This window comes from Chaetodon trifascialis, chromosome 11, assembly GCF_039877785.1.
Source record: "Chaetodon trifascialis isolate fChaTrf1 chromosome 11, fChaTrf1.hap1, whole genome shotgun sequence".
NCBI lineage: Eukaryota > Metazoa > Chordata > Actinopteri > Chaetodontiformes > Chaetodontidae > Chaetodon > Chaetodon trifascialis.
Genome location: NC_092066.1, coordinates 25,984,771 through 25,997,564, shown reverse-complemented (window position 1 = coordinate 25,997,564; position 12,794 = coordinate 25,984,771). Strand labels below are relative to the sequence as shown.

The 12,794-nt window shown below is 39.3% G+C and overlaps 1 protein-coding gene across 4 annotated transcripts in view; it reads left to right on the top strand.

The window, feature by feature from the left end:
* dlgap1a (discs, large (Drosophila) homolog-associated protein 1a) overlaps window positions 1-4,541 on the top strand; it is a 187,331-nt gene extending 182,790 nt beyond the window's left edge. For all 4 annotated transcript variants that reach the window (XM_070974236.1, XM_070974234.1, XM_070974235.1 and 1 more), the window contains one exon: window positions 2,877-4,541. In XM_070974236.1, the coding sequence (XP_070830337.1) occupies window positions 2,877-3,101 (225 nt within the window). In that variant the 3' untranslated portion in view covers window positions 3,102-4,541. The remainder of the gene's footprint in view (window positions 1-2,876) is intronic.
* The last annotated feature ends 8,253 nt before the right edge of the window (window positions 4,542-12,794 follow it).

Genomic DNA, 12,794 nt, shown 5'->3' with positions numbered 1-12,794 from the left:
GTGCAGGGGCTTTACATACAGACCATGTTGTTGCTTAAGTATTTAACTAAATATTTCCTGTCACAGAGCACATTACACGCTCCAATTTTTTAACTTTGAGTCTCACCTTTTACACACTAAAGCTCTGTATTAGCTCATAATTCAAGAATACTCACATTGGAGGTTCCTGAATGGAAGCCTGCCATACTTGTTTGATATTGAAGTGATAATGGCCAGTCTTAAAAAAGTAACAGCAGTCGTTCTGAATGAGAACATCTTTGTACAATTTCCTTATACTGCCTTTAAAGAGGCCATATTATGCTCATTTTCAGGTTCATACTTTTATTTTAGGTGTTTACCAGAATGGCTTTTCATGCTTTAATGTTCATAACACACATTATGTATCTCATACTGTACATTGCTGCAGCACCACCATTCTCTCTGTCTGAAACACTAACTCCAGTCCACCCATCACCTGAGGAGCCCTGTCTGCTCTGATGGGTCAGCTCACACAGGTCTGAGCAGGCAGACCTCTGTCAGTGATTTTCATTTTTCTGCAATAACCATCTGTAAAATAAAAAATGTCATCACCACATGTAGGAACATGAATGATATCCTTATAAGTCTCAGCATCACTGCCCAGTTGGCCACCAATGCTATAGCTTTGTAGCATGCTTTGTATGTGCTGAGCAAGCTAGCTGCTGGCTGCTATTGAAAGTTGCCAAGCAAATGATTTTTTGCAGTTTGTCCATTTCTTTTGTCATATGGCAGTGGGCATGATTTCATCTAAACTGGGTTGGAAAAATGATGCCTCCCAGTTTGTGGGAGTAGCCACATTAGCTGTGTAACATGCTTGTGACAAGTTAAACAGTCTAACCAACAAAATAAACAATAAAACAACTTAGAGCTTCCAAGTGTGAAGGAGGTTCATGCACAGTTGGCATCGAGCCATCCTTGAGCTTGTACTATTACCGGTCCTCATTGACAAAGCAGGTCAGGCAGAGTAACATTAAAATGCACAAACAGTTTTCCAGTTGTTGTGGGGACATTTCCATCCATCCTCAGATGACGGGAGTAGATGAACACTTTTCTGTTGGTTCTTGCAGCCAACAATAGAGGTACTGGCTGCTAAGTGAAGGATGGTCAACAAGCTGGAGGTGGCGCTGTGCTGCATAGTAAAGTAGACAAGTAACAGAAGAAAAGGCATTCAGGCAGTTCAGGAGCAGTGTTTTCTGTCAGAGAGAACAAGTCCCTTTGGTGTGGACTTTGGGCTTTGTAACTTTGCAGACCTTTTACATGCTCAAAAAGCTATAGAACAGGCTAAAGGGAAGGGAAAAAAGCATAATAAGGCCTCTTTAAACAGGGGTCTGGTGGTTAACTCGTTGTGCATGGTCGTTTTATTTTTCTCTATGGTGCATAATACAGTATTCATGTGTCGAGTGTCTGTAAATTGTTTTTAGATGTCTTCTGTCTGCTCCCTTGATCTCTTTCAGCAGTATCTGTTGTGGCTTTGCATCATTGTGAATACATTGTGAATCTGCTAGCTTCCTCATTTGCTCTCATTGTTATCTTTTTCTTCTTGTGCTTTTTTGTGTTGACAGTGAAGGCGCTTGCAAACAGCCACGCATCAGTCAGCATAACTGCAATGCCAACAACACCTCAGGGCCTTGACATCCCTGCACCTCCGTAGATCTATCATGTCTGTCTCCATCCATCTCGCCATGCTTCCTTCCTTCCTTCCTTCCTTCCTTCCTTCCTTCCTTCCTTCCTTCCTTCCTTCCTTCCTTCCTTCCTTCCTTCTGATGTCTGCAGCCACCTCACCATGTGTGGCTTTTTGTTGTGTGTGTTGTAGCTGTCAATGTCAAGATAGATGGACAGGAGATAGTGTGGTTAATGTTCCTTCTCCACAAATACATTTTCCATTTTACTCTGCTTTGGAGCACGCTGTTTACACAGAAGATTTAGAGATAAAATTAGAAAGACGAGCATGAACGCCAACCATAAAACACAAAATGAACTGGGGATTAAGAGGTAAATAAAACTGATACAGTGACATCAATAAAAATTATTACAAGAGGCCAGTCTAACCTTTTCACCCTATACTGCATCTATATGTTTGGGGTACCTTTGTCATTCCATATTATGAAAGTCAGGATGGTTACCTATGGATGTGAGAAACACAGCATTACTCCTCAGGTTGGTCTGTCGATTACCACAGAGACCATCTCAAATTGAGCTTAGTTTTGTGTGGACAAAAGCTCTTCACAGTAGTAGGTTAGAGAAGCTAAAGCAGACCGGCTAATTCAGTCTCTTGGCTCTCATGAGGAACCTATTTGCTGCATTATGATTTAGCTACAATCTACCAGTTTAAACCTGCAGACAATTGCAATCTTGTGAAAGCCTGAGACTATACAAGATCATGCCATGCACAAACAACACATTTGACACTAATGTACACTAGGTATGATTTTAGCTGTCCCAAATGCAGATAGATTATTGTTTTGCAAAGACAAAAATATATAGTACAGAAAATGGAAGCAGTTCTGATAAATAACTATGTGTGAATCAACATAAGACAAGTTAAAATTTCCCCCCAAAAAACTGCAACATAATTGTATTGTTACTAAGACAGTATGTGATGCAGCATGTTAAAAAATAGAGAAAAAGAGCATGATCAAAAACAAATTTGGAGAATGTTTTATTTGTCTCACATCCTCTTCACTTTCAGTAAACATGGTCACATACAGATGCACACGCATACATTAAACCAAAAGCCTACTGTATTAAAGATCACAGTTACAATGGGCATCACACATGCAAACACACACAGAAATACGTATAGCCTTTGTCTTTTTCCTGAAATGTTTTCCCCTCGCCCCCTACCATCCTCCCACCAGGAGAGGCGGCTCCCACCTCCAGTGCCAAAAAAGCCACCTAAGGGTCCCCACCACCACCCCCCTCTGGCCAGAGATCGCTCACTGGAGAGCTCAGAGAAACAGCGGCAGGAGGCCAGGAAGCGCCTGATGGCTGCCAAAAGAGCTGCATCCGTACGGCAAAACTCTGCTACGGAGAGCGCTGACAGTATCGAGATCTACATACCTGAGGCTCAAACAAGGCTATGAGGACACTACCAGGGACACAAACAGGGTTGTCAGTACACACGCACACCACACACAACACAAACACAAAAATGCATATGGTTGTCCACACCAAGGTACAGTATATGGATGTAACCAAACATGAATAGATTATTTAGATATACGCAGGTCATGTACTCTGAATAGATACAAAAAACTTTTTAATGTAATATTCTGAATCATAGTTCATAAATGCACAGTCATCATACACAACTTGATTCAATCAGCCTAATCCACGCTTGGATAGACGTCCATAAATGCATTCAGAAATCATATTAAAAAGACACTCCTTTTAATTTTATCAGATCTTGGCTCATAATAATGGTTTTTCTCTTTATTTTTTCATCATCAGTTTTCACCAGATTAGTTGTGCAGTGCATAATTAAGTCTTACTGATGTTCCACAGGTGTTATGTTTTACCTCATAATCAGATATTAAAGTTTGATGCTATGTGCGACTTGACAGTAGACAGCATACTGAGACCTTTAGCTTCCATTTAGACTCACTTTGGACTTGTGTTTCTCCTTTTCAGATGGTAGGATTCATATACAAATCATGCTTTTAGTGTTTGATTAATGCAGACACATCTTAATTTATAGTAACTTAACATAAGGCTGAAAAGCAGTGTTTTGCTTTCCTCTCTGGTTGAAAGTTGCAGGTCTGATTCACCTCAAACAACATCCAGCATCACTGATAGCTGCGGTTGGGTGTGGTCAGAAATGTGTTCAGTTGCACTTGCAACCACACCCAACAGTGATGTCCTGGAGTCTTCCTGTACGTCATTGCTGCAAGGTGAGAAGTTAAACCAGGAGGAAGTCAGTAAAGAAAAGTATTCCAGCGTCAGTATGAAGGTGTATGTATGAGGAGTGCTCTGGAATAATCCAAATACAGATGCAATTACAAATATTGTTGTGACATAAAGAGATATCAGTGAATATAGGGCTGTCCCCTGAACATCAGTGATTCAAATAATCCTACTTAGTTGACTCACATTTTTTTGTCAACTATGAAGTCAGCTATTGTACACTGAAGAAAAAAAAATCTGTAATAATAAGGAATAGCACAATCCGCTTTACTAAAGTTGAGCCCTCAGCAGATACAGATGAGAGCTTTGCATTACACCCCTACCAAGCTATGTGCATTTGAATTAAGACCCACAAGACTGAAGGTAAGGTACCCTTCAGTTGGTCTTATCAATTGACCATGACCTGTGAGAGCTGTCCTAACCACTTTTACATCAAAGATTTTATAGTGTTGATCCATGATTTAGACACATATGCAGCACACGTGTAATGTTTGGGTACAGCCTTTGAATACATGTGCCCAACTTTTAATAACTGATGCCAATTGTCCCATTTTATAAAGCCACAATTACAGCCACAGTATGTTATAGTGGACCTCCAGAGCATGTCTACTCCATCATTTAAAAAAAAAAGAACACCTGCTGAATGGAGCTGAATTGCAACACGTTTTTTTTTTTTAGTTTCAGTCACTTTAAATTTTAATTTTTCCAAGAACTTTAAAGAGTTCTTGTCCATCTGCTGGGGAAAGTCTGATCAGAAGCTTTAAAACAGCTACGAAATGGACCTTGGGGTGACATTGTTTATAGTTGGTTGTTGGAGAAAGATTGGAGTCATTGGTTAGAGTCAAGGCATCAGTATGCTTAAAGGTTCTTGTTGGATAATCTAACAGCATCTGAATTCAAGATCAGGGAGACAGTTGTATGCAGCAACAGCAGCTATGATGATGGGCGTTTCATTCCACCATCCAGCATGGCACTGCTGGAAGCACTTTGACTTTACACATGGTCAGACAGGCTTGTTTGTTTCAAGCATACTTATCTGTTTAGGCTTAAAAGAAATCAACTTTGACTGTTAGTAGGAAATGAGTTGCCAACTGTGCCCTCCGGCATCAATGTCTGATATTCTGTAGACACCAGTCAGTCCACGTTTACATGTTGTATGTTGTATACTGGAAGTTGGTGGCAGTGTGCTTTCAGCCTCACAGGTTTGGTCAGCTCATACAGGACTTAGTTTGACCTTTGGTAGATGTTAACAGTTTTGTCTGTGGGTCTTGTAATATTACACAAACATGTATATGTACAGAGGTGATGGACAACACACACACACACACACACACACACACACACACACACACACACACACACACACACACACACACACACACACACACACACAAACAGTAATAAACACACAGTCATTAACTTGTGGCATATGAAAACACTTTGCACACACATACTGAACACATCAGCACTCACAGGTAATTCTTTCAGGTCTTGTGACTGTATGAGCACTGCAGGCTGTTGTATTATAAAAATAGTGTATTTCTCTTCCACCTGGAGAAGAGAACGCCATGATCACTGTTTATCTTTCATCTTCCTCTCCATCATCAGTTCTTTAATGAACATAGGAACTTCATGTAATGATCAACTGGTATTTTCTTCCTCTATGGTGAAACCTCTTAAAAATGGGGACAACAGTTTAGAAAAATTCTGTTTTTTTACAAACTCAGATGTATTTTCATAGTCCTGGACATCATTCTTTTTGTGAGGTTGTTTCACAGCCGTGTTATCGGCTCACAGGGACTACACAGGGCACAAACAGGAGCCATCAGACAGGTTTTCTGTACTTATTCAGAATCAAAATGGGGATTTGTTTCCAAACTGTCCGATGACTTTTGTGGTTGCCCTGTCTGTATTTTAGTAAGTCGGTTTTTGATGAGCAAAGCTAAAAAAAATAAAAGTTAATTTGTAAATAAACAGAATTTTATTTAAAGCCTGCTTGTGTATCATAGAAAGCCATCAAGTGAATATAAAGTGCTGATACTGTCAGACATACTATGTCATTGGGAAACAATGCCTAATAATGCTGAGAACTGAATTGATATGGGTGTTTGTGTGATCAGCACGTGTGCACAGGTCACACATTTACTCTGTCTTCTTTTTGATCTTCATGGCCCTCCTCTTTCTTGGATTTCAAGATCATTTGTCTTTTACAGGGTACAGTTACACTTAAGCAATACTTAGTGGAGATAGTGACGTTTATGGAAGTGCTCAGAGATTTACTGTGTAACACAATACCCTATAATTAAGATGGAATGAAACTGAATCAAATATGCAGTGTAGTATTAATCTCATATCATCTCAAAAGTAGCTACTCTAGTTATGCTATTTAAACATGTAATTGATCTTTCTATTTTTAAGATGTTCAAATGCAGTTTTTTCTGCTGAGATGAGCCTTGCCGAGATTTAAACCGGTTGGAGAAATATACAGTAATTTGAAACTGGTTGTAACATAGATGTGATATTAAAAGGGTACAAAAAGGGCTATAAATCCAGCCATTAGTCATTGCCTAACAAGAGCTTCAAGGGTCCTGCAGATAATTCAGAGGTCACTGAACAAAATGACAAATAGTTGATTTTCAGAAGTATTGTTTCAGTACAGATTGTCTCAATTAGACAACACAGTATTGACAGTTGCATATAACAGTTGCATATAACCTTCAGCTTTTTGTCAACCAATCAGCTGCACAGAGATGAGGCCAGTTTTTATCTACACTGTATCTTTGACCACTTTTGAAATCGTACAGAAACTCATTATTGGGTGATATGATTATGTCTGAGATGGCCTGAGGTTACAATCTGCTGTGTGTCACTTTTTCTACATTTCTATAATGGTTTTACCTTCAGGAGGTGGCTTTGAGGATAATATCCAGCTCCAAATGTTATTGAGAGGTTACTGAATTCTGATGACTGAGGGCTTGGTCACATCAAACATTTGGAAGGTGACTTTCCTTCACATCATTGTGATTGCAGGAAGAGGCAGAGGTTCACCATCAGTTAAGATAACAAGTTGGCTATGTCATCAACTAAAAGGCCAACCATAAACTGTATAGACCCCTGCTGAACTAAAAGATGGCCTCCTTCATTCTGCTCTCTGCAGCAGAGGTCAGGAGAATCAGTTCATCTTTGCTACTGGTTTACAGAGTTATTTCACATTTTAGAATTCACCAAAGAATTAAATGTGAAAACAGTGAACAAGTATGTTTTGTGACCACAACTATATCCATCCATGGCTCATGATAATTCCCTCCAGCTGAAATACATTTAGTAGAAAATATCACTTATAAATTTGCTATCATAAATGTTAGTATGACCAGACTCTCAAATACATAGAAATCCTGTGAAGGGTGATACAAGTAAACTTCTCAGTGTGTTCTGATGGTTTACCATTACTGTTTTTTGTGTACTACTTTAGACTACACTCCAAATGGAGTTGTGATCAAGGAATACTATACTACTTACCCAGAGTCATTGAGCATGCTGTTTGAAAGAATCTGAACCACTGTTTTGCAGTCAGCAACTCCATCCAGGGAATATTTATTGACCTTCTCCAGTGATGAGAGGTTTATAATTGGAATTAAGTTATAGTTGATAATTATATTTCTGTTGCTGAGTGTGTCATTTTCATGTATCAAAGTGTTAGTCTGACTCTGGATAAATAGGATAACTCCACCAAAACTGTTCATGTACTATTTTATAGTCTTGTGCATTAGTCACCAGAAATGACAATATGGCTGGATGACAAAAAATACAATGTGATATTCTTGTTTTCATTAGGGTCACAAAAGTAAAATATAACTTTGGTTTTTGAGTTTTGAAGACGTAGAAAATTTGATATTAAGTCTGCTTCAATTAGGGCATCTAACCTTCAAAATAAAAAGAATTTTGAATTTTACAAATAGATTCAAACTGTTACAAGCAATTGATTGGCAGCACATTTTGACCAACATTATGGAACATTACCTCTGCTCTGCATAAATCACAGAAAGGAAATACAATTTCTTAAACACTACACAAGTAAATATATAGTACCATTGCTCCAGGTATTTCTTTAAAACATGCTATTTATTAGTTCACTTCCTCAACCATACAGACCTGTAATGTCTCTGCATATTCATAAGATCATGTTGATACACATTGTGATATATTTTATTCATATTCTTACTGTATGTGACAATCCAGCACAAATAAATTAGTTAAAATGTATTTTTACCTAACATTTAACTTGAACCTCCGTGCTTTTATTTTACATTTTGGTGCCTAGTCAACCAAGCCAGACATGTTATTTTTATATTGTCATGGTCAGCTTAGCTAGCTTTACACATGAATGCATTTATTTTGTTACTGTAAATCAAACAAAATTATAGATAATATTGTGAATTCTGTGTCTTTTTTTAAAACCAGCCTTATCGTCATTTCTGTTACTACAGTGCCCCATGAAAGGCTGTTTTCTCATCTTTCTGAGTCCCACTCAGACTGTGAAAACAGTTTTGCAATGTCATCTGTGTCTCTGGAGGAGCTTTGTCAACCCTCAGAAAATAACCCTGATGACATCGCAGTGATTTTCTCAGTTTGGGCTTGGACATTACATGTTTATAACAGAAAGCCTGTGCTACAACCTGGAGCTGTGGAGTTTGAAGGATGTGTGTGTTTACCGGGCAGGGGAGTCTAACAAAGAGACACTTTCAAGTTGCATTATGGGAAATGTAGATCCAACATTTTCAGAGCTTCTCACTAAGCACTGAATGTCAGGATATCTCCGTCTCTGCAGCTTTAATTTCGACCATTCTTTTTAAATCCAAGTGAGTTCGCCACCTTTATGTAAGTGCAAAGCAAAATTGGTGGAGTCCACCTTTAATGCAACACCCACCACCCCCACAAACAAACATACAAACAAAAAACATGATGTCCGTGGAAACTCTCAGTCATCCAGGTCATGGTTGTCCAAAGAGGGTTGAATCAAGGCAACTGGACTTGGATGTGGAAACTTGAAAACGTTTTGCTTCTCATCCAAGGGGCTTCTTCAATTCTTACTGGCGGGTGGGCAGTCCCTGGTACTTAACCTCTGTAGTGTCATTTTAATGGTTGTTTAAACAACTTTGGTGTGGCTAGGAGTGTGACAGACAGACAGACAGACAGACAGACAGACAGACAGACAGACAGTTGGTTAAGGTTGTAAAATGAGAACAGCTGTGAAAAATTGTTAAATCTTCTCTAAACCATAGTGTCCTATGATGTGACACCATGGAAGCGCTGGAAACAGTAAGGAAATGACTGCCACAAGACAACACCCTCAGCAGCAGATCCAAAGTCAGCCTAGACCTGATTTGAAAACTTCTGTACCTATGTCTGAACATTACCTACTTTCAGTATAACAGGCAGTTTTTACAAGCAAAGAATGGCTGTGCCACTGGTTCAGACATGTGGACACGTGGGTCAAAATCAAAGCTCAGGAAGTACAAGCCTGTGCAGAACACATCAACTCAGTTGACAGTAACATCAAATTCAAATAAGTACACATCAGGAACAACAGTTTGGCCTTTTATGACTGTACTGTACACAATGAAGAGGACAGGAACCTCCATATTGGAGTATATAGGAAAACCACATACACAGATCAATACTTACTCTTTGACTCTCACCATCCACTGGAGCAAGAGTTACGAGTTATCAGACCCTTACAACACTGATCTGATAGTGTGCCCAGGCCTAGGAGAAGGAATACAAACATCTGAGGGACACACTTGAAGCTCTGGGATACCCCAGACAGACCTCTGTGAAAACAGCCACAAGATCCAGAAAGAACACCAACAGTGCAGGTGGTGAAGAAAAGAACAAACGCAGCATTGTCATTCATCATGTCGAGTATTTGAGAAACTCAGGAGGTTTTTCAAAAAACACTGCATCATTGTGTTTTTCAAACCCAGCAACACACTAAGAAACTGTTCCACCCAAGGACCACACACCCAAACACAGAAAAAGCAATCTTGTGTTTGGAAGTCATTGCAGTGAGGAATGCACAGACTTGTACAGCAGGGAAACTAAACAACCATGGCTCAGCAAAGGAGGGCCAACTTCTCAGGTCAAGACGACACCTGAAATACTGGGACACTTGTTAGAGGACAACAATGTAAATACTTTGGACAGGGAGGAAAGATGGTTTGAAAGAAGAGTGAAGCAAGCTTTTTATGTAAAATAGAGAAACCATCCCTCAACAGAGGAGGACATCTATGATACCACTTATCACCCACCTGCAATGCTGTCCTGCCATCCCTCCCCTGGAGATTTCACAATGTTTCACAGATGGCCTCGTGTGATAACCTTAACTACTGTCATTCAAACAGCCAGTCAACCCAAGAGGTTTAAATGACTGTCATGATGACCCCACGGGGGACTGCCTGTCAGGCAGTTAGAACTGAAGAAGCCCTTTGGATGAGAGGCAAAATGTTGTCAAGATTCTACAACCATGTCCAGTTTCCCTTGATTCAGCCATCCTTGGAAAAGAAAAAATATGAATTAAATAAAAATAAATAGAAATAAATAAATACAAAACAAGCAATTGAAAAGCATACCAAACTTATCATTAAGTTTGGACTCATCACATCTGTCCAGAGACATCTCCTACAGTGACCGTACCAACAGCAAAAGTGAATTTGGTCACAGATCACAGATGGATCAACACTCACTTATAGTACAGATGAGAAGCTGCTGTCTCTTCCTGCTACACTTTCTGGGACTTTATGACCAGAGTACTGAAGTGCAATAAGAAGACATTCCAAATCCATATAAATTTCATGTTCCACATTTCAACTCCACAGCTGGAGTAGACCTGGTTTCATCAGTGCCAAAGAAAACATCTTTGAGGCCCAGATGATTTTCTTAGAGCCACTTTATGTTTAGCTGTGATAATGCCATTTATACTACTACTACTTATGCCAACATTTATTGTGGTGACCTCTTATATAACTGCCATTCATTTCTTCAGAGCAACACTCTGGAAATCAAAAGTAGGATTTATAGGATTCTACTGATTATTCTGTGACAATGATGACGATGAACATGTGTTGTTGATGAAAATATTCTGTATTTATTTTCTTCTTTTGTAAAGATTAGTTGTGCCTGTGTGTGAGGAGGGAGTGTAATTTTGTACAGGAGCAGATTACCTCTGTGTTTAAATGACGATGACCGTGACAATGACAGTGAGCCATATTTAATGTGAAATACCCTTCTTATCCAGAGGAAATGGCCATACAGATTCTGAAAGATTGTTTTTTCTTTTACCATTTATGGAATCTTTTTTTTTTCTAGTGTTCCAGTAGCAAGCTTACTGTCTCTGTGTTTGGGAGGAATAGTAGAACAGGAACATCATAACAGGAATGTGAACTGTGGGAAACAGGAAGATATGCACATAGAGAATCTTTAGTGTTTTATATTATGCTCTGTAAGCTTCTCAAATGAAAACCGTCTGATGTCTTCTGACATGGTGAGTCATGTTAGAATAGAACCCCTGGCTTCAAGTTGGAGATGAAAAGAGAATGCCAAAGCTTGGAAGCTGTCGTGTCAAAAATGACAAATGTAAGACATAACTTTAAACAGGTAGAAAACATGAGAAGATCAGGGTTGCCAATATTGAAACAAAATCTTTATCAAACTTAAATTTCATTTTGTTTCATGGACTGTATTTGTTTGTGATTTATGACAAAATTTAAATTGCAAGTAAAACATTGAAACGTGCCAAGATTAAAAAAGGAAACTTTTCAGTATGCTCCAGAGCTTAAAATGACTATCAGGAAAACAAAATAACATGTGTAATAGATTTTTCATTTTGAAATTGGCCAAAACTGAAAATGAAATTGCAAACAAGAACTAAAAAACTAAAAAAAATCAATTTTCAATTCATTTCAATTCAATTCAATTCAATTTTATTTGTATAGCACCGAATCACAACAACAGAAGTTGTCTCAGGACACTTTCCATATAGAGCTGGTACAGACCAAGCTCTTTTATCTACAAAGAAACCAACAATTCCCCCATGAGCAAGCACTTGGCGACAGTGGCGAGGAAAAACTTCCTTTTAACAGGCAGAAACCTCGAGCAGAACCAGACTCTGGGTGGGCGGCCATCTGCCTCGACCGGTTGGGTGAGAGAGGAAGAGCAAGAGAGGGAGAGTGAGACAGACAGACAGACAGACAGACAGACAGACAGACAGACAGACAGACAGACAGACAGACAGACAGACAGAAATGCAGTCAGAGAGAGACAGAGACAGAGAGACAGACATGCAGTCACAGTAACAGTGACAGTGGATGTAATAACAGCAGTAGCAGTTGCAGTGGATGTCAGGCAGGGCCAAGGCAGGAGACGCAGCTGCAATCCACAATCCAGATTCAGCCACTGTCCATGGGAACCTGCAAGACGACAAAGCACAGAGACTCCGGGGAAGGAGCTAAGTTAGTAACACGCCGTGGTAGGACATGAAAGCATGCAGATGGAGAGGGACAGAAGGACAGAGGAGATCGGTGTATCTTTGGATGTCCCCCGACAGTCTAATCCTATAGCAGCATAACTAGGGGCTGGTCCAGGACAAGCCTGAGCCAGCCCTAACTATAAGCTTTATCAAAAAGGAAAGTTTTAAGCCTACTCTTAAATGTAGAGACAGTGTCTGCCTCCCGGACAAAAAAAGAGTATAAATAAAATGCACAGAAACACTAATTGAAATGTCTTTCAAAAGTCTGAATGTTTATTATGTTTAGATTATTATTAGTTTATTATTTGTCACAAACTGACAAAGTCCAGTTGCGATCGATTGAATGCCC